General features: G+C 37.5%; 1 protein-coding gene and 1 pseudogene across 1 annotated transcript; both read left to right on the top strand.

Annotated features, from left to right (window-relative positions):
* Nucleotides 1–310: 310 nt before the first annotated feature.
* LOC141904241 (UBA-like domain-containing protein 2) lies at nt 311–20152 on the top strand. The gene is made up of 3 exons (XM_074792806.1): nt 311–662; nt 1291–1374; nt 19533–20152. The coding sequence occupies exons 1-3, from the start codon at nt 546–548 to the stop codon at nt 19710–19712; spliced, it is 381 nt and encodes a 126-aa protein (XP_074648907.1). The 5' UTR covers nt 311–545; the 3' UTR covers nt 19713–20152.
* Nucleotides 6773–7501, top strand: LOC141903275 (uncharacterized; annotated as a pseudogene).
* Nucleotides 20153–20604: the final 452 nt, after the last annotated feature.

Raw genomic sequence — 20604 nt, 5'->3', positions numbered from 1 at the left:
CGCTTATTTACATCAGAAATGAAATTGTGAGGAGTTACATCAGGTACATGATTGTTACTATTTACATCAGGGTATGTATCTACCGTATGAGAATTTACATGCGAGCCAACGATATCTCTATTAACATTTGGATAACTGTCACATAAATTTACACTATTTACAAATTCTATAACATAACAACAACTTCGAGATACAAGGACAGTCCGGTCAATCGTTTTATGGCGCCATCTACATAGCCGCCATCTTAAATGGCTCTACGAGTACACCATAACCTGAACGCTAACTTATAACCAATCACCATATAGGCCTAATCTGCATTCTATGATCGAATAATCATTATCTTTTGGCTGTATAAAGTCAAATGCTTTCATATTGCACACATCTTTTAGTAAAAATACTGAAATTGAATAAATAAAAACATTGCGTTGTGGCCAATCAGCAATCAGGATTCCTAGAAGTTATTGATTGGTAAGGAAGTCGATGCGCCTGCAATAACAAACGTCGTGAGAAAGATAGGCCTACCGTACGAAAAACAACGTCTGAATATGGAAAATATGGAAAATCTACGGCAACAGGCCATGATAAATCAATTTGTGTTTGCAGCTGGGTGTCAACCTGACCAGGCTAAACAACTGTTACAGGCATCGCAATGGCAGTTTCAGGTAAAAACCCCGCTCACGGAGCTTGTTTACATTTTTAGGTAGCGTAGCGGTCGTATTTCTATCCAGGCGCGGATCCAGGGCCATTCGGTGACTGCAGCACAGTGAAAAAAGGGCACCAACTTTTAAAAGGGCCAGTATTGATGCCCAGCGAGCGAGTTTGAGTTTTAGTGCCATTTATTGGTATCATGCCACTTAATTTGCCTTCACATTCAATTTGCTTGTGCCTTTTTAAGATTTTTGGCGAAATTTGCCCTTTTTCGATTAGATTTATAGAGCAACAGTAAGTAATGTCTCTTTTAGTTTTAGAATAGTGCCCTTTTGAGTAAAGGAAAATGCCTTAGATTGCCATCTTTGATTTTGGGCAATTTATTTTCATTCACATTTTGCTTTAGTCCTAGTAGGCCTACAGAAAGGCAATTATATTTTAAGGCGCACAAACAATTTTTCAAGGGCATTTGAAAACTGCGACTACCGCACGTGCTGCATGTGCGATAGTCTGGATCTGCGCCTTCTATCAGCCGTCGGTAGGACACTTACTGTTTTTGATGACGACACCATTGCATGTGTTTGACATGCAGGTTTCTCTTGTATTTAAAGGCAGTGACATTTGTTAATATTTTCAATTCAGACTGCACTGAGTATGTTCTTACAAGAGGCAGCTCTCCCCATGTGTAGAAATTGTAATGGAAATCATCCAAATAGTCATTACACAGTAAGTAGTAGCAGCATGTGATGATTTAGGCACCTAACCAAATATTGTCTTTACACTACACCATTATTAGCTTATATATACTTGGGACTTTACAAGTGAAAAAAGTTATGCAGCGCGGAATCAGATGGTAGCACCGTAGCCACGTGTTTCCGTATTGAAAATCTTGTGCCTTTTTGGCCCACTTGGGACTTAAGTCCCAGCGGGCTATTGCATCCACTTTTCGTCCATCCATTCGTCTATAGACAGACTCCAGTTATTTTGAGAAGTTTTGAAGACGCTTTGTCGTAAACAGAGACGACGTTCCTCCAAAAAATTACTATCAAGTAGGCCTAACACAGGCTTTAACTGGACCTTCTTTTTTATTAATTTTACGTCCGTTAACTACAAAATAACAAATTATGATAGGCCTACAAACATATAAATTGAGGAAATAGGAAGTAAGTAACTAGAAATAAGAGCGAACAAATAATGCTACAAAATTATTACTTACAGCACTCATGAGACCTTTACCTATCCACGGAGAGGCGGCGAATGCGACGAACATAGAAATATTATAAACCATGTAAACTTAAAAATCATAAGCGTGAAAAACACTTTGATCAATTATCTCGATCTTTCATCGGCCGTATGTACTTGTATCCCCCAAGAGCCCATCAGCATAAGAGATATTGGGTCGATCGGACACAAGATGGCCGTCCTATGACCTTTTATTGTGCCCAATAATGTCAATATGGCCCAAATTCTGAGTCCTGCAGCTTCCTACTGGTTTGCCATTTTTCATTGCAACAGGCCAATTGCTGATGGGTATTCTATGGAAAGGAATCTTCGATAGCTGTGACAGGTATTTTTGATCAGCCCATTATCGCGCAATCAGCTGCCATATTGGTGTCATCAATACTCATTCGTAGGTGGAAAAATGTTTTTCCACATTATAGGCCTAATATATTGATACCTAAGCATATTTTGCTAACACAATAGATTGCAAAGTTGTAGCTCATAACATGTGCTATGATTGTGGTAAGTTTCAAGGTCATTGGTTTTTGTATATGGCCACCGGGGGCGTTGAATAATACAATAACTGAGTATTTTGACATTATATTCGTACCTTTGTATATTTTGTTACCACAATTGCAATTTTTTTGTAACCAATTGCAAAGTTGTAGCTCATGACATGGTCTACAATTGTGGTTAGTTTCAAGGTCATAAGGGGGCATTGAATAGTAGAATAACTTAGTATTTTCTTATTGATGGGTTTCGTCGTCAGACGAACCCATCTATGGCATCGTCGTCATGTCTGTCTGTCTGTCTGTCTGTCCGTCTGTGGATGTTTCTTTATGACACGATTTAAGCTGTTTGTGTGGACCGACAATTCTGTAATTTCACACAGGTATTCTCTACTTGATGTAGATGGTGCAGCTTGGTTTATATTTGATTCCGATGGTTATAAGTGCTCTAATTTGGTTAAAAGATAATAAACGTTACTCGCTAGTTCAAGCCGCTGTATAGCGCGTTGCTACGACGACGCTCGATCAACATACTGGTACTCGCTGTGTAATACTGAACACGTATATACCTGTAGATATTGATCGTACTAGCACCGGTTTTAGATAGCGCGCGCGCTGATCGGTCTTAACACTTCTCGGAACTGCTGTGCTAAATGCTGAGAGGCCGAATCTATGCGCAATCATTTATTGGGCTCGTCACATTTGATAGTGAATGGATAAATAACCGGTTCAATGACGGTCGCTACTCCCCATCAGTATAACTCATCAGTATAAGAAATAATTCTTTCGAGTTTTTTTTTTTCAATCCCCGAAGTTGTTGTTACTATGTTGACCTCGCCGTTTTATAAGCTTACCGATGATTCTTCTAGTATTTTCAGGGTCACAAGACATGACGAAGTCGCAAAGTTTTGTACAAATTTCACGAAACAAACAATTATTTAGGTGGCACCTGATCTATTGATTAATTATGATAAATAATGTTTATTTCATTAAAAATTTGTTTTATTCAAACACTACTTTCATCGCACATAGCGTGATCGGTAGGCCCCACTATTCTACGGTAGGCCATGGACTCTTTCATGTGGTAGGCCTATTACAAATGATACAATCCGCGTGTCCGTGAATAAGTGACACGTGGTGGGGCGGGTTGTGAGGAGCATCGAAACTAATCCGTCACAAATAATAGATAGAAAACAATACCTTAAGAGTTTAACTTTTATTAACATCATTACCAAATCAAAACCTGCACATCCTATCATAAATAGAAATTCTAAGAATTTATTTCAAAGAATAATAAATTACGTCTAAATATTGGGATTGGAACTCGTAGCATCGATTCAGGTGCCTTTCCCAAAGCGGGTATCCCGCGGGGAAAACCCATTACTATTTATATCGAGAATCGCCTTTTTGACAGCGAGTTCGGTGAATGAAACAGAAACAATTACACAGAAACCCATCATGGAAAGTTTCTTTCTGGTTAGGCATATATTGGTACCTAGGCATATTTTGTTACCATAATCAATTGCTAAATTGTAGCTCACGACATTTTTAGGACGACGCTACGTAGTACACATGATCCTATTGTTATCGTGAAATCCGGCACGTCAAATGATTACGTCCGTTTAACGCCACGTACGCGTCTGGAATTTTCACAGTCGCTTAAATATGAAACATAAAAGGTTGAGTTCATATATGGTGAATTTTTAGCCCACTTGGGACTTAAGTCCCAGCGGGCTATTGTGTTCACTTTTCGTCCGTCGACGGAATCCAGTTATTTTGGGAAGTTTTGAAGACGCTTCAAGGTAATGTCTTGATATTTGGTTTATACATGTATCTACCCTAGACACATCTTCAGGCCAAAAACTGGCCCTATCAGATTCAAGATGGCCGACTGGCAGCCATTGTTGTTCGCCAATATCAGCACTTTTTACACATTTTCAAAGTTTTCGACGGAAATTTTGAAGAAACTCTCATCAATAACCTTGATTGTTTGTGTATATTTGTACCTCCCAAGGGCCCATCAACGTTAGAAAAATTGGGTCGATCGGACTCAAGATGGCCGTCCTATGACCTTTTTAGTGCCCAAAAATGTCAATTTTCGCCCAAATTCTGAGTCTTGTAGCTTCCTACTGGTTTGCCATTTCTCATTGCAATTTGTTATGGGTATTCTTTGGAAAGGGATGTTTTATACCTGAGACAGGTATTTTTGATCAGCCAATTATGGCGCAATTGGCAGCCATCTTGGCGTCATCAGTACTCATTAGTAGGTGGGAAAAAGTTTTTCGACATTACATTGATACCTAAGCATATTGTCTTACCACAATGTATTGGAAAGTTGTAGCTCATATTGTTTTCTATGATTTTGGTGAGTTTCAAGGTCATTGGTTTTTGTATATGGCCACCAGGGGGCATTGAATAATACAAAAACTTAGTATTTCTATATTATATTTGTTCCTTTGCATATTTTGTTACCACAATCAATTACAAAGTTGTAGCTCATGACATTGTCTATGATTGTGGTGAGTTTCGAGGACATAAGTTATTCTATATGGTCACCAGGGGGCGTTGAATAGTAGAAGAACTTGGTATATCCTTATTAGATTGGTACCTAGGGATATTTTGTTACCATGATCAATTGCAAAGTTGTAGTTCATGACATGTTCTATGATTGTGGTGAGTTTCAAGGTCATTGGGTTTTGCATATGGTCACCAGGGGGCGTTGAATAATATAATAACTTAGTATTTCTATTATATTTGTACCTACACATATTTTGTTACCACAATCAATTGCAAAGTTGGGGGCGTTGAATAGTAGAAGAACTTGGTATTTTCTCACTAGATTGGTACCTAGGTATATTTCGTTACCATGATCAATTGCAAAGTTGTAGTTCATGACATGTTCTATGATTGTGGTGAGGTTCAAGGTCATTGGGTTTTGTATGTGGTCACCAGGGGGTGTTGAATAGTAGAATAACTTAGTATTTCCGTATTAAATTGGTAAGGTTCAAGGTCATTGGGTTTTGTATGTGGTCACCAGGGGGTGTTGAATAGTAGAATAACTTAGTATTTCCGTATTAAATTGGTAACGAGGCACATTTTGTTATCACAATCAATTAAAAAATCGTAGCTGCTGACATATTCTATGATTGTGGTGAGTTTCGAGGTCATTGGTTTTTGTATATGGTCAATAGGGGGCATTGAATATTGAAATTGTTAGATTGGTGAGCATTTGAAACCCCTTCCCGAGTGGGCATGGTGTCCCTGGACCCCTAGTTATAGAAATCGACGAATTTGTGGCGATTTAAAAAAAAAATTCCAAGGAGCATTTTGTTTCGTAAAACGTCCAGAAGGCCGTTGTACATTGTTAAATTGATGTAAAATAAATGCTCCCTGCAGTTAGCTGATCTCCCGCTGTCAGATGTAAGGCCATATTCGATAATACGACGCAGACAAACCGGTCTATTAATCTGCTCGAATATTGGTCTGCCATTTCTTAGGATTTACTTTCTCATTTCCCAGTCATTGGTCAGTCTTATTATAGGCCTATGTTTATTTTAAATTTGATAGTCGTCGTATTGTTTCCGTCTCCCTATTGTATTATGAAAAAACCGGAGATTCAATCGATCCCCTACATCGTCGTGGCGCGCACAATCGAATTGGCCCATATCCGGTGCCGCGCTGAATGACATTAGACTGTCAGATTTTCTTTCGATTTAGCATTTATTTTACGCAGTAAGTAATTATTTATATCGTAGAGTGCTGATGATATAGTGCCTAGTTTTCAGGATGAAGAAGTAAAAGTACACTGTCATAGACCGTAAAACTATCATAAATTGTGCGTTTACTCGCGCGATGTGTTTCAATTCAATTTATCCAATCAATCACGGTGTGTACTGTGTAATTTACAGGGCTTTCAAAATACTCGTTCAAAATAAACCGTCGGCTATCGCATCCGACTGTGAGTAAGAATCCTGCGACGGCTATGAAATATCTCGTCTGATATCAATGAGTAATAGGGAATATGTTGTTTCAGGCCAAAGGTCGAAGGGTCGCAAAATTAATTCTCGCACACTCAAATTTATTTTTCGACCCTTCAACCTTTAACCTGAAACAACATATTCCCTATTACTCTTAAAATATTCATCTAATAAATTCTAAAATCAATTTTAATAGAAAATATGTTATTAAAATGGAGAGTAAACAAGTACACAGTGAATTCTTAAATAGAATTAAAGATACTACAAATGTAAGATCAGTAGATTATAAATTTAAGAAGTTAACAGAATAAACAATTCATAAGAAATATCTAAGTACAAATATTGATACAGTAACTATTTAATATCTTAGGGGATGCTGTTGATGATCTTCACTACTACTATGGGGTAAAACCAAGAATGGCTCCCATCGATCAATTATTTCTGACACTTGTTAAGCTGCGTTTAGCTCAAAATAATTACGACTTGTCTGTGTTGTTCGAAATAAGCGAAAAAGAGGTATCAAATATTTTCATTACGTGGATAAACTTTCTGTATTGTCATTTTTGCGATATTGACTCGTGGCCTTCGCGTGATTTGGTGCGCTTTTTTTTCACCTTCGGATTTTAAGACAAAATTTCCCACTACACGTGTTATAATTGATGGAGCAGAAATGCCGAGAAAAAAGCCCTATCAACCACTAGCGCAACAAGCCACATACTCAACCTACAAAAATCGCAACACAGCTAAAGTTCTCGTTGGTGTTACACCAGGTGGCTGTGTGTCGTACGTGTCAAGTGCTTATGGTGGTGCTGTCAGTGACCGACAAATTTGTGAACGGGAACACCTTTGTCAAATATGCGATGAAGGCGGACAAAGGATTTAATGTACAGGACTTGTTTATTTCTTCCAATGTTCAAATCAACATACCAGAATTTTTTAAAAGGAAAAGTAGAATGTCAGGTAAAAGTGTGACGAAAGAAAATTGCAAGCAAGCTGGTTCATGTTGAACGTATTATTGTGTTAGTCAAGACTTATAGGATTCTCAGGACACCATTAAGTACTACAGAGACAGATTTAGCTGATGCCATGATAAGGGTTTTATATTTATGTAACTTCAGACCATGTATCATTCCAGTAAATGCATAAGAAGAACGGTCATTCTATTCTAAACAAAGTACAGTCATCTCGTATCTGGGTCAACTCATTCCTGGACAACTCATACCCTATCTTTGGTCAAAATACTCTAATTGTGCCCGAGATATTGGTGCATTTGAACTGATCAAAAGATTGAATTTGTTGACCAAAGATAGGGTACAAGTTGACCAGGTACGAGTTGACCCAAGTACGAGACGACTGTAAAATCAAGTTACCAAAAGTTATATTTCTCAACATTTTTGTACAGATATTTTTGAATAATATACTTCCTGAAATAGTTGTTGGAGCATGGTGTCTACAAAATCTTCATCATACGGTATCTGCATAATTTCTAGTCCCTTGAATGTATAAACAACAAATGAGCAATTCCTTTTCCCGGTACTTGACCCTGAACCTGATAATAGTAAGGATGGTCAGGCTTTAGAGTCAACCTTCCATCGTCAACTTTAACTAAATATGGTACAGTCACAGAAGAAATTTCGTGGTTTTTCGCTGCAAATGGGCATTTGATTTCCAAAATACTGTCCAAAGAAGGTATCAGTCTATCAGGGGAAGCTGCCAACATTGGTCTGTCCTTTGAAACAAAGAGACCACACTTCACTGTTGAGTCAGCTTCTCAAACTGTTCCACAGCTTTACCTTCATATTTTACTCAATGGCTTATTGCATCACATTTTAGATTTGAATTTGATGTTAACCGTAATAACAAATTTGGAACATTTTTCTTGTCTATCATACGACATATTTCACCAAAATTTGATGCTGCGAGTCTCATGCAGCGCTCCTGTCGCCAAGCACCACTAGAACTTTGACCAAGTGTCTTTTTCTGAATTTCCGCTATATCAGAATCACGTATGTTTCTTATCTGAAAGGAGATTCAATGTGTAAGAAGAGAACCTACTTATAATATTACATGTCACCCACAAATAAACAGCAGTTACCTTGGCTTTTTCGAGATAGTGGTCTTCGTATGAGAGGGCCATGTAGTCATGGTCATGGGCGATCCCTCTGATGTTAGCTGGTTCGTAATAATGCAGCACTGGCAACCTTGACTTCGTCTGAAAAGATAGAAATAGAAAATTCATCTTTTTGCATATTTTAAAAATAATAAAACTTCATCTTTTTGCATATTTTAAAAATAATAAAACTTCAAAATCACATGATTGTCAGTCAAGGTTCAAAATTTCTTTACATAAAAGTAATTTTTGTCAATTTATATTAAGCTGATGATTCAAAACTAATTGCTGCATCCTCAGTTGATTGACTTCTGGATTCCGCCTGTTGACAGGTTGAGGGTCGTATAGTGGACAATTTTCTTTGCCACGGACCTGGTAAAATTCCCTGGTTTTTACAGGACTCCCATTATGTGGCTTAGCCCGGTGGAATTTTTGCAAAACCTGGACAGGAATAAATGTTACACACACAATTTAACTCAATGAAACTTTGAATAAACAAAAAAAACACTAAATTAATCTTAATGATGGCTTTGATTTTAACCAAATATTACTATCCTTTTCTATACATCCTCAGGTAATAAATTATTATCAACATAAACTAAAAAGTTTGTTATAATTGAATCAACATTACGCTCAAATGCTCATTACCTGCGTGCAAGTCAGCTCTGTTAAAATGAATTTATTCAGACAAAATTGGGTCAGTCCATACAGAGTAGAGCCCACGTGTTTGCAATGGGCGGATGGTCCCTGGCCCACTGCGCAGTCACACTGAGATTCTATAATGACTCCTAACTTGTCTATTGCTAGATCGACCTTGTAACCGACTGTCTTTTTCACCTCAGCCCAAACACAGGATGTGACAAAAACTACATCGCCCACCTGAGCAGATCGAATGTATCTGAGATATCTGAAATTTTAGAAAATAAATTCAACCAAATCAGACTTGAATAATTCATATCTACATTTCTATTTAGCTGAACTGCACATTGGATTTGGCGCCAGTATTGTTTAAAATACTGGTCAGTCTTCCCGAAAATGCCCGATGGCATGGAGGCCTATTGACCCGATAACAGAACATGATTCGGCGTAAGAACTCCTAAATTGTTGGGATCTAATGATACTCTGGTTATCAGACGATTGTTAGGAATCGATTCTACTTAGCATAGTAGGCTTATCTGACGCTAATCTGGTTTTCGAGCGATTGTTAAAAATCGATTCTCCTTCGCATAGTAGGGTGTGGAATAACTCGTCATCTAATCGGGCCATTTGTTCTGTGACCTATCAGTCTTTCCCAGATGCCAGCAAAATGCAAACCTGAGGGAGGGCTAAAATGCCAATCAACATTCTGAATGGGAAATCCTGAATGTATTTAGTATTCCACTCAACAATGCTTTCCTTCAACTCACGATCTGCGCCCACAAAATTGCTCCCATTATTGCAACAAATCGATTTGATACATCCATGACATGCAATTAATCGGTGAGTAACATTGATAAAAGAATCCGTATTCAGTGAATATGCTACCTCAAGATACAAACCACAACGAAAAATTTTGGTAGATAGTCGACCACCAACATGAACCAGAATGGGTCCAGCTTTTCCAAAGAACACGTTTTCTTGAGTTTCTGACGATTTTCTAAACACGTGCCTACATCAGAAATGTTTCACCTTTACATATCCGTGTACATATCATCTCTTCAGTGGCTGATAAATCCTCTGGTGAGATCAAAGTCTCCCAGGTTCTGACGTTTAAACTTATCTGTGCCTGGTTTTACGCACGATGTTATTTGTTTGATCTGCAGCCACGAAGAATAACGATCTACGTCCACTGGGTGACTAGGTGTTTCCGCTTGAATTGAACTAGCCTGACTATGTTTTGGCTTTTAACTTCGGGGTCTTCAGAGCACACTTCTGATGGCTGATTTATGCAAGAGTGTGGCCAATCTGGCTTAGGTTTGTTAAGTAGTGCTGGGCAATTCAACCAGCGATCTAAGCGTGATTTATTGTCTGCGGGATTATCTCTTGTACTCAAATGGTGCCACTGACTTAGTCTGAACCACGTTGAATACAAGCCACTCGATTAGCTATGTAGGTCTTTTCTCGAATCAGGTCTGTATGATTTAACACAGCACTATGGAGCTATCAGTCCAATAATTTATGTTATCGATCTTCAGATCAATCTCTTTCAGCACCATGTTACATAAGCGCACTGACATAGCTGCGGCTGCGAGTTTCAGGTAGGCATCAAGAGATGTTTTAATGGGGCAACCCTTGACTATCCATGTAACGATAAGCCGTTGATTCTCCCATCAATGTCCTCAATTCTAATCATCCGTTCACTGGCGTCTCAAATCCAAAAAGCACAATGCGACGCTTTCAAACTCCGTAGGTAGTAGACTACACATCACTTTGAGAACTTCCTGGCTCTGCAGATCGTTTAAACTCTTACACAATGTTCTCGATTCAGAATCTGAAACATGTTCGTCCCACTCTGCTTTATGTTCACTGAGTTACTGCAACAGAATCTTTGCGGGCAGTATTATCGGTGAAATGAAACCCATTGGGTCGTAAACTCTACTCACTGTTGCTAACACGCCATTTCTGCTTACTGGATGATCTTTTACATTGACACGAAAACAGAATATGTCATATGACATTGACCAGATAACCCATTAGCACTCAAGCCGCCTGTATCCACCCCGGTGTTCTTTCGTATGTTGCACGTTATAGTGGGATTCTGACCCAATAGCTTATGATTAACTACACACTTAAGTCCTCGAAATACCAAACAGAAATCAACATCCTCCTATTTAAATTTGTCGAGTATTTCGAGTTTGAAAATGACACATCTCAGCGCTCACTTCAAATCCAAGTAAGTTGGTTGAATTTTGGTGGGCCAAAAGGACACAATTTTGGTGACCCACCTCATCAATTCTTACATTACTATATGAAAGCCTTGACTATTTACTGCAAAATAACACGAACTTGTAGGCCTAATGCATGGAAAGAAACAGCAAATGAGCTATTCGGTATCGTAACGAACTTGGATTTGACCTTGAATTTTCTGAGGAGTGATTGACACTTCATAGTACAATTCCTGAGTGCTAATGGGTTAATACCCAGAACTCGGCCATTGGGTAATAAATCACGATTTAAGTCTTATGTCTTAACATCTTTGTTTAGTACAAGCTAATGGATAAATAACACTTGCATTATTCATGACCACAGCATAATCTGATTACATCGCTCGCTAGCAATGCTGACTGACTACGACGTTTTTTGCAACTGAATCGACTAGCCTACTTCTTTACTGAAGTCAACTGCATTTTCGAGAGCTAAGGTAAATTTGTGCATGTTGGTGAACTAAATTATTGTACCTTCATACTTAAAGGAGTATGGATACTAGTTAACCGGGTGGCAAACACTTGAGATTGGCCGTCCCACTAACTTCAGTATCTTGTTTATAATGTTAAGAGTGAGCGAGGATGGCTCACACATTAACTGCAGGTCACACACAGTTAAATTTGACACATTCATGAAAGTTTTCATATCAAGTTCTAAACTTATTTTAACTAATCTAGTCACAGTGGGAATGAAAATCTGATGCTAGTGATAATTTTTTGTTGAGATAGGGCCAAGATTAAAGATTTTAGAGACATATCAAATTTTTTGAAAATCATTAGTTTTTATCCGATTTTGATGAAATTTGGACACAACGTTGATGGTAGATAGCTAAACAAGTGTACGAAATTTCGGACTGATCCATTGACCATAAAAAAAGTTTTGATGTTGCCAAATTTTGGTACTATGAATGAGGCTATGTTTTGTTTATGTATACTGATGACTATAGGTATCATATTACTGTTACTGTGCTCTGTGAGCTACACCAATTCACTGGATAACTCCTCCCTCTATGTCATTCAAAGATTCAAATTTTGAAGGAAAAGACAACTAAAAAGCTTTATTTCTCGTAGAGGAGGGCCTAAAATACATTTTTGACTGCAGAAATGAATATATAACACTTTAATACATATGTCTGACAAAAAGGAGGATCCAAATCGGATAACTGACAGAGAAAATAGGGGAATTCAACCATTGGAGCTCTCCACTGCACTATGGCTTCATGGGTACTGCCATCTTTGACATTGATTGGGCTTTTATACTGCTCCTCGGCCCTTAAACAACCAATCTCATCATTAATATCACCATTTTTCCATCAAATGAATCGGAGGCTGTCACGATCTAATACAGGTACACCAACTTGAAAAAGCGTTTTTGGTTCGAAGAATGAGAACCTAAGCTATCGTCAAGTCATGAAGTCACGTGACAGGATGGGAAGATTTCTTTTCCAGATTGAGTGATACACCTCTTTGAACTAGGTCCACAGAAATTCGTTTATCTTAAGAATATTATAATTATCATGATAACTAGATTTAAATACTCTGAATGATATCATTTTTTTAAATCATACGTATTGAATGCCGATTTAGCATGAGTACACCATCCATGCTGCGACTGTTGTAAGCGCCAGTGCCCGTACACACAAACACACGATGCCGACACCGGCCTCCACTTCAAAAGTTATGAACAAAATATTAGGAATATTTGTGATCCAATTTACACCAACTAAACCTTTAACCCTTTCAGTGCTGACTAATTAATACCCTATTGCGCTGGAGATAGTTTGAAAATTTCTTAAAATTCCGCCCTAGTGTGTTGAATAATCGAAATACCACTATAGTGCATTTACACTGCGGCGTGATGTATTGTTAGTTACTAATATTTCATGTTTGACAGGTGCTGCCATTTTTCAAGAGAGATAATTACTAATTACATAAATACACCGCGGTGCAGTGTACTAGCAAAATGTATCACTGATTTATACACCGCACTGCGGTGTAGGCGCACTGAAAGGGCGTAAGAAAGGTAATTTAACTTCGGATGTTGTAACGAAAATTCCAGATTGATACACTACATAGTTTTTCAAATTAGCCCATTTTTAGTGTAAACCAATTATGTTGATTGACAGGCAGGCTCAGCTGCGCGCCTCATTTTATTGATGACGTCAGATATAAACAATAATATTACCACGTGCGCTATGCAAATGGAAAACAAATAAAATTTCTTTTTTAAACAAGAATGCCAAGTAAACTGTTACCCGCCCTTAACCCTTTGGAACCTGGATTATTTTACAACAATCACAACAATGCACTGAGCAGGACTGAATTAATTTTGGGTAAAACAAAGGAAGTACCTATTTACCAAGCCTTGTAACTCATAACCCAGTAGAGTTAGAGCTTCACTGTAAATTGTAGGTTTGTAGTACTCTTTTCAAGGTTTCTTTTGATATATAGCATTTAGTAATCAAAATCTTTTATCTGATTCTATGTAATCATCATCAGAATCTGGCCCGTATCCGACATACTCATCTTCTGAGCATTCGCCGGCAATCAGTTCAAGGATTTCTTCATCTGTCAGAAATTTCCGAGGCGTGTTTAGCAAAATAAACAATGCGAAAGACACACGTCTGTTTCCTGGATGTCAAATCTACGAAACCGCCACCTGCCGATTCAATGCAAATTTCTCAAGAATTTTTAATTGTACGCTATGAGTTATTGTACCAAAATGACTTCATTGGAGAGTTCCCAAGGCGCATACTGCTTTTCGTTACTAAATTTAAAACTTCATTGTGCTATAGCCGATACAAGGCGAAACGTCGACCTCTCTCCAATTTGCGAGATCAGTCCATTCAGCGTCATTTCGTTCTCTCGCATGCGAGAGCCGGTTCCAAAGGGTTAAATTAGCACGTCGTTTAGAGACATTGCCATGTATTTAGCCGATGCATTGAAAACAAATCGAATCTTAACTGGTTTTTTGAGGGTAAAAAACAGCATGATGTGGTAGATACCACACACGAGGGCCACCACTCTCTTGGGTATCTGGCACGATTCCTGCATATGCGGCACGTAAGGTTTCATTGATGAACGATTTACACTGTTCATAGAATTTGCTATTCCTCGTGAGCTTTGTTTTCAACATGATCACACGCTTCATAGCTAACTCTTCATTTTCGGCTTGTGTTGGCGAGCCTATGTCAACGGTCTGGCCGATAGATAATCATTCGTATGCTAATACACTATGCTCGAAGCTATTTTTAGCACACTCAAACGCAAGTCCATTAGCTTGTAATTTCACTACTAATCGGCGAATTGAACGGATTGAGCAAAAATATATTTTGTCATTGGTTTTTCTTTATGGTGCGCAAAGTTGCAAACGGAAAACAAATTGAATTTCTTTTTTAAACAAGAATGCCAAGTAAACAGTTAGTCATACCCGCCCTTAAAGTAGCATGTAGTTTAGAGACATTGCCATGTATTTAGCCGATGCATCGAATACAAATCGAATCTTAACTGGTTTTTGAGGTAGAAAAACAGCATGATGTGGTAGATACCACACATGAGGGCCACCACTCTCTTGCGTATCTGGCACGATTCTTGCATACCCGGCACGTAAGGTTTCATTGATGAACGATTTACACTGTTCATAGAATTTGCTATTGCTCGTGAGCTTTGTTTTCAACGTGATCAGACGCTTCATAGCTAACTCTTCATTTTTAGCATGTGTTGGCGAGCCATGTCAACGGTCTGGCCGATCGATAATCATTCGTATGCTAATACACTATACTCGAAGCTATTTTTAGCACACTCATAAGCAAGTTCATTAGCTTGTAATTTCACTACTAATGGGCGAATTGAACGGATTAAGCAAAAATATATTTCGTAATCTGTTTTTCTTTATGGTGCGCAAAGTTGAAAGCCCTGGGTTTCATATTTTTTGAGAAATTTACCAAAAAATTTGATTTATTTGAGCCAGTTTTTTTTTATGCAGTATCTTTAACTGTCCACAATAACACATGTGAAAATGACCTGTGTGACCCGGTTCTGACTTCCATCATGACGTCATAACTTTGAACAAGGTGGATCAGTTGGTGCGCGTTATTTCACAAACAAAATGGCGGCACGATTGAATAGGTTGATATTCATCATTTCTATGAGGAGAGAATCCCACAATGATAATAAAAAGTCCGAAAATGAAACTTCGAGATAGTAGTTTATTTCAACGTTTCGACTATATCCTAATAGTCATCTTCAGGAATAATGAGATACTACAGAAATTATGAGATATATATACAATCCAGAGACAAAGAGACTAATTCAAGTAATCAGAGATGATACAAACTAAAGGAAAATTAACGTAGAAACAGTTACACGCTAAAATAGATTAAATGATTCATTTTCGGACTTTTTATTATCATTGTGGGATTCTCTCCTCATCGCGTCAACACGGATATTGTGTTCTACCTATCGTGATCATCATTTCTAGCGCGAATACTGATATTCAAGGCATATGATAACTGTTTATTGTGTGCGATGTGTTCAATGATTCATCTAGTTTTTATATCCCATGCATAAGGTAAAGTTGCATCAAGAAAACTGACAAAAATATGGTTTCAAAAGGCGGAAATTTACTTCCGTGTTCGCCACACGGCTGATTTACTGATAGCATCGAGATGAGTCAGATATTTACACGACTGGACTACTTGTTTTATCATCATTAATTGAAGTCATTTTATTAACGGTCGCATTAGCGATCCATTTTGGAGCCTGATTATTTGTATTAGTTTGTTAACTGCGGCACAGTGGAGCGTTCGCGTTGAAAACAGTCGTGTATGATATAACAATATAATGAGAGATAATCGTCGGGCTGATAAAGTATATAGATAAGCCCTACGCACACGGCTCCGAAAAAAAAAACGTTTTATCCTCGTGGATAAAACGTTTTCGATGTTTTATGGACTTTCACTTTAGCGAAGTCCATTTTGTTATCGCTTATGAAACTTTCTTGCTTTGTTACAAAATAACTTAAAAACTAGGCTTAGTTTTTCTTCGGAACCTTCAAAACATTCAATGCAGTAATAAAAGCTCTTACCCAATGAATATCATCGGAATCCATTTCTCATTTATTAATTTAGTTATTTATTTTTTGTTGGAACTACATTTCATTTCGAATGAACACATGCCCTTCTACGTATATTCATGCTTCACACATGTGCTAGACACATATACTCGCTGCAGTGTGGTGTATTGATCTGTGCATGTATATGAAAAGTGTGCCTCGCGCGTGGCCTAGTTAAAGTTTTCTTGGAAACTGCAAATGATTCAACTGCCATAGTGTGTCGCAGCCGGCAATGAAAAGCAGTGAATTTTATAGAAGGACAGTAAAATTGGGAAAGGGAGAATTGAATTTCAGAAATTGTTCAATTTACGAAAATAAATTGTCTAACATTAACAAACTTCGTACACAGTGAATGAAATAAATGAAATTGTCACACCATGAACGTGGGGAGTGTCTATTTGAGTCAGTGGGGAAACCCGCTACCATGTATATCCATGATGAATCGTTATGCAGTTGTGTGTGATGGAGATTGTATCAATAGGCAGATTTTCATGAAAACTTCTTAATTCAATCAAGTGGGACCACTTAGGCTTTTCGATTACTTGGAGCACGGATTCTCTGAAATGACGAATATAGGTATGCGTTTCCATTCACTATTTGAGAAAATACATTTTTTTCTTGATATTTTCCGTCCTTATTTTTCAGTCTGTAACAAGTCAATTTTCTCCCATCATTTGAATTCAATCCATAAGTTATCAGTCATTTTCATTTGTTCTTAAATCTTTAAGAGTACCAATGTTTAATTTTGATGCTGATTAAACATTACACTCATGTAAACTTAGGAAAGTCCATATTAAGTATTTCATTTCTTGTTTGCTATGCCATGTGCGCGGAAGGCAAAACACAAAACGCCGAACAGAAAAACGTTTTTCGCGAGCAAAAACGTTAAAGGAAAAAGCTTAAAGGAATTTGATAATCGGATATCTAGTTGTTAAAGTTCATCACATACTCATAATTTAAATAGTTTGTATTGTTCCACTCAATCGAAAACTAAGCGTGATTATACAACTGAGGAAAAAATTTAGATTAGTTTAGATATGGCTATTAAAGAGGCTATTTTGACAGGAAATCGTCGGGCGTTATGGCCCATGCCCTACAAGACAAACTATAGTTGCCACTTTCAGAATAATGTGCTAATAAGGGCACTGAATTGAGATTGGTTTGAAATAAGTGATTATGTAAAAAGTCTCGAACAGCTATAGGGTATAAATCATGCCATCTCTGCACATGAAAAAAGAAATTTGGGTGGACCGTTAGCCACTAGGGCTGTATCAACTCGTTTCAAAACCAAAATTTTTTATTTTGGTTGCCATGGTTAACTGTATTTGTGTTGTGTCTTTAGCTGGACACTGGTCTGAAGTCAGTTGTTACATATTACCATTATCATACGATTATGTCACTATGCTATTCCAGTAAGTCATCAACAGACTACTTATAATCACCAACTGGACTTCGGACGCTATAACTACACAACTTCGTCACAGAATCAGACAGAATTCAAATATCATCAAAATTCAATGCCGGGGATCCTCTGCCGGGATCCTTTCCTCGTTCGAAATTACAGTTTTCATATCGTCACAGCGCACATATATAATCTAAACATGTGACTGACCGAGAATCCAGCCGTTACTACTAAGTGTCTAGAATTTTTCGCGCCATGCAACTCAATATTTCCCGTTTTCGTGGTGGATGAAGTTAACCAACCCAGTATCAGTGCAAATTTGGAGGACCAAATTTAATTGGACAAGAGAAGGCATCTGTCACCCTGACATTTGTTAATTCGTACATTTAGTATCGAAATATAATACTTCATATATCATTCTAGATGAAATAAATAATAATAATAATGATGATAAATATGATAATGTGATGTAACTTATAAATATAGTACAAATATGTGCCTTATCCTAATCAACATGCTGCTCTATATGTATTCATAGTATTTAGCTCTAGTCAGTGCTCATCGTTAATTAATTTATGTGTCTCAAACATGACACTAGGTGTAAGTTTGTGAGTCTTGATGTCTACAACTTGTCTGACACCTAGTTCTCACATCATACTCATGATTCTGTATATCAAGATTATGTAAAACTAGGAAAATCATTCTCATTCCGGAATGCATTGAAGATTGTAATCTGAATACCAGTTTCTGTTACGGTTCCCTACAATGTCTGACGCTAAAGTATCATATAGAGGTTAACTCTTGTTAATTGCAATGCAACAACTGATTTCAGTGTCAAATCAAACCTTTGTACTAAAATAAATTAATTTGTTACTTTGTTGACTTTAAAAACGTGTTTCATAATAATATTTTTGATGATTTAAATCGCGAATCGGAGAATTAATTGATTTGAATTGAATTGATTGCCACAATCAGAATTTCCAATACGAACTAAATTAATAAAATGTGCTAATTCAATATGTCTCTCTAAAATTTTGGTCACGTTTAACCTTAGGAATTTGAAACAAGAATAATATCTACATTGGCATCAATGTCAGTCCAAGTTCAAGTCTAAATCCATAATTTACACTCCCCTCATGCGCCACAAAAAGCCGCCATATTTGATATGTTGCTTCACTTCAACTATTTTTTGAGGCGACAAGTCAAAAGTTTTGAGCTACTTCGATCGTCAAAAGCTACTTATGATTACAAATTTATGCACAAACAATAGTTAACTTCAGTCTGATTACAGAACAGTCAGTTTGAGGTAAGTTGATGGTGTTTTAAGGGGTGAAATAAACGCTCAAAGCCTCATCCCTCAAAATGAGGGATGAAAATTAACCTTAGATGAGCACTTTTGCCCGGGGAACAACGGTTAGGTCCTAGACTATTAAGATTGTACATATAAGGTTTAAATGCCTTGTTGTTCCTGATGGATGGAACCTGTACTGCTGGTGTAAATGCTAGTTCCCCAACCAGCCGGTTACACCTGTAAATGAATACTACTGGCTGGTTGGTTCCTGATCTATACTTCCTTTCATTTCAATTATGCATGTCTCAACTACCTGTTGTTGCTGCTTATCAGCTTTATTTTTTATTTTGTTTTTCAGATGTGCACACCACAAAATACACCTGCCACTCCTCCGAATTTTCCAGATGCTATAACGGCATTCGCCAAACTTTCAGCATCTGACAAAACGGGAACATCACCTGCAAATCATTATCATAGTTTATCTCCTGGACAACTTTCGAAATCACCAGGTTCACGTGAAATTGAAACTAGGCCATAGGACGAAAGATCGAGTGGCATCCCTTAGAAACTTTGGTACTCCAATTGTTCAGTATAATGGCAGCCTTAGACTGTCTGTGGATAATACTAAGGTGATGATAAGAATGTCATTGGCAGCATCTCTATATTTAATGGAGGATGAACTTAACCTAGATCACCTCAATGAGTGAGCTCTAGGATTCTATAGTAGCAGTTACTTATTACTTTCCTGCGACTTTCAAATTTTAGTGTTAATGCCTACTTGGACGTTGTCCAGATGTATCGTTTATGGGAACGAAACCCTTAAGCCTGTAATCGTTAATGGAAAAACTGCTGTTTGATGATTACTTGTTAAGTGTTGCCGAGTATCGCACTTTATGTTTAATCAAATTATGGAATACAAGCACTCATTTGTTAAATATACATGTTCCTTCATGAGGCTGTGCATTTATATTATGTAATATGAAGGATATTTAGCATAATCAATAAGTTCATTCTATTAATTTAATGCTATTGGTTACTTTTGTAAGATTGATTATGGATGTGATTTCATACTAACCTTGTAATGGAAGATATAATTATGTTTTGCACTTATTTTGTAATATTTCAACAGCAGCAGATGCATTGATATCATGTTTACTGTAAACTGTGCCCTTAAGAGCTGGTCTGGATTTTTGTAAGGCTTCAAAGTCCCTCGTTCCTCATCCTTTTTCAACCTCAGAAATCTAAAACTCATTCAGTAAGAAATCAAGTAATGAATTCCAGCATTATTGAATCTAAACTCCAGGGACTTTGTAGCAATTGGATTCAATCAATTTTGCTAGTAGCACAAGAAAGTCACTAGGACTATGCGCTGCAATTGTTATGTTGCAACTTAACTTGGGATTCAAAAGCTGCCCTCTTGGGTTCGAAGT

The sequence above is a fragment of the Tubulanus polymorphus genome, chromosome 4, assembly GCF_964204645.1.
Source record: "Tubulanus polymorphus chromosome 4, tnTubPoly1.2, whole genome shotgun sequence".
Lineage (NCBI taxonomy): Eukaryota > Metazoa > Nemertea > Palaeonemertea > Tubulaniformes > Tubulanidae > Tubulanus > Tubulanus polymorphus.
Note: the sequence above shows the minus strand (reverse complement) of the source record. Positions and strands in the feature narration are given on the sequence as shown.

Bases quoted from the DNA above. Each gene is read 5' to 3' on its own strand.
- LOC141904241 (XM_074792806.1), top strand. From the start codon at position 546: ATGGAAAATATGGAAAATCTACGGCAACAGGCCATGATAAATCAATTT. The intron at 663-1,290 runs GTAAAAACCCCG...TTTTCAATTCAG, and splicing joins CATCGCAATGGCAGTTTCAG to ACTGCACTGAGTATGTTCTT. The intron at 1,375-19,532 runs GTAAGTAGTAGC...TTTGTTTTTCAG, and splicing joins ATCCAAATAGTCATTACACA to ATGTGCACACCACAAAATAC.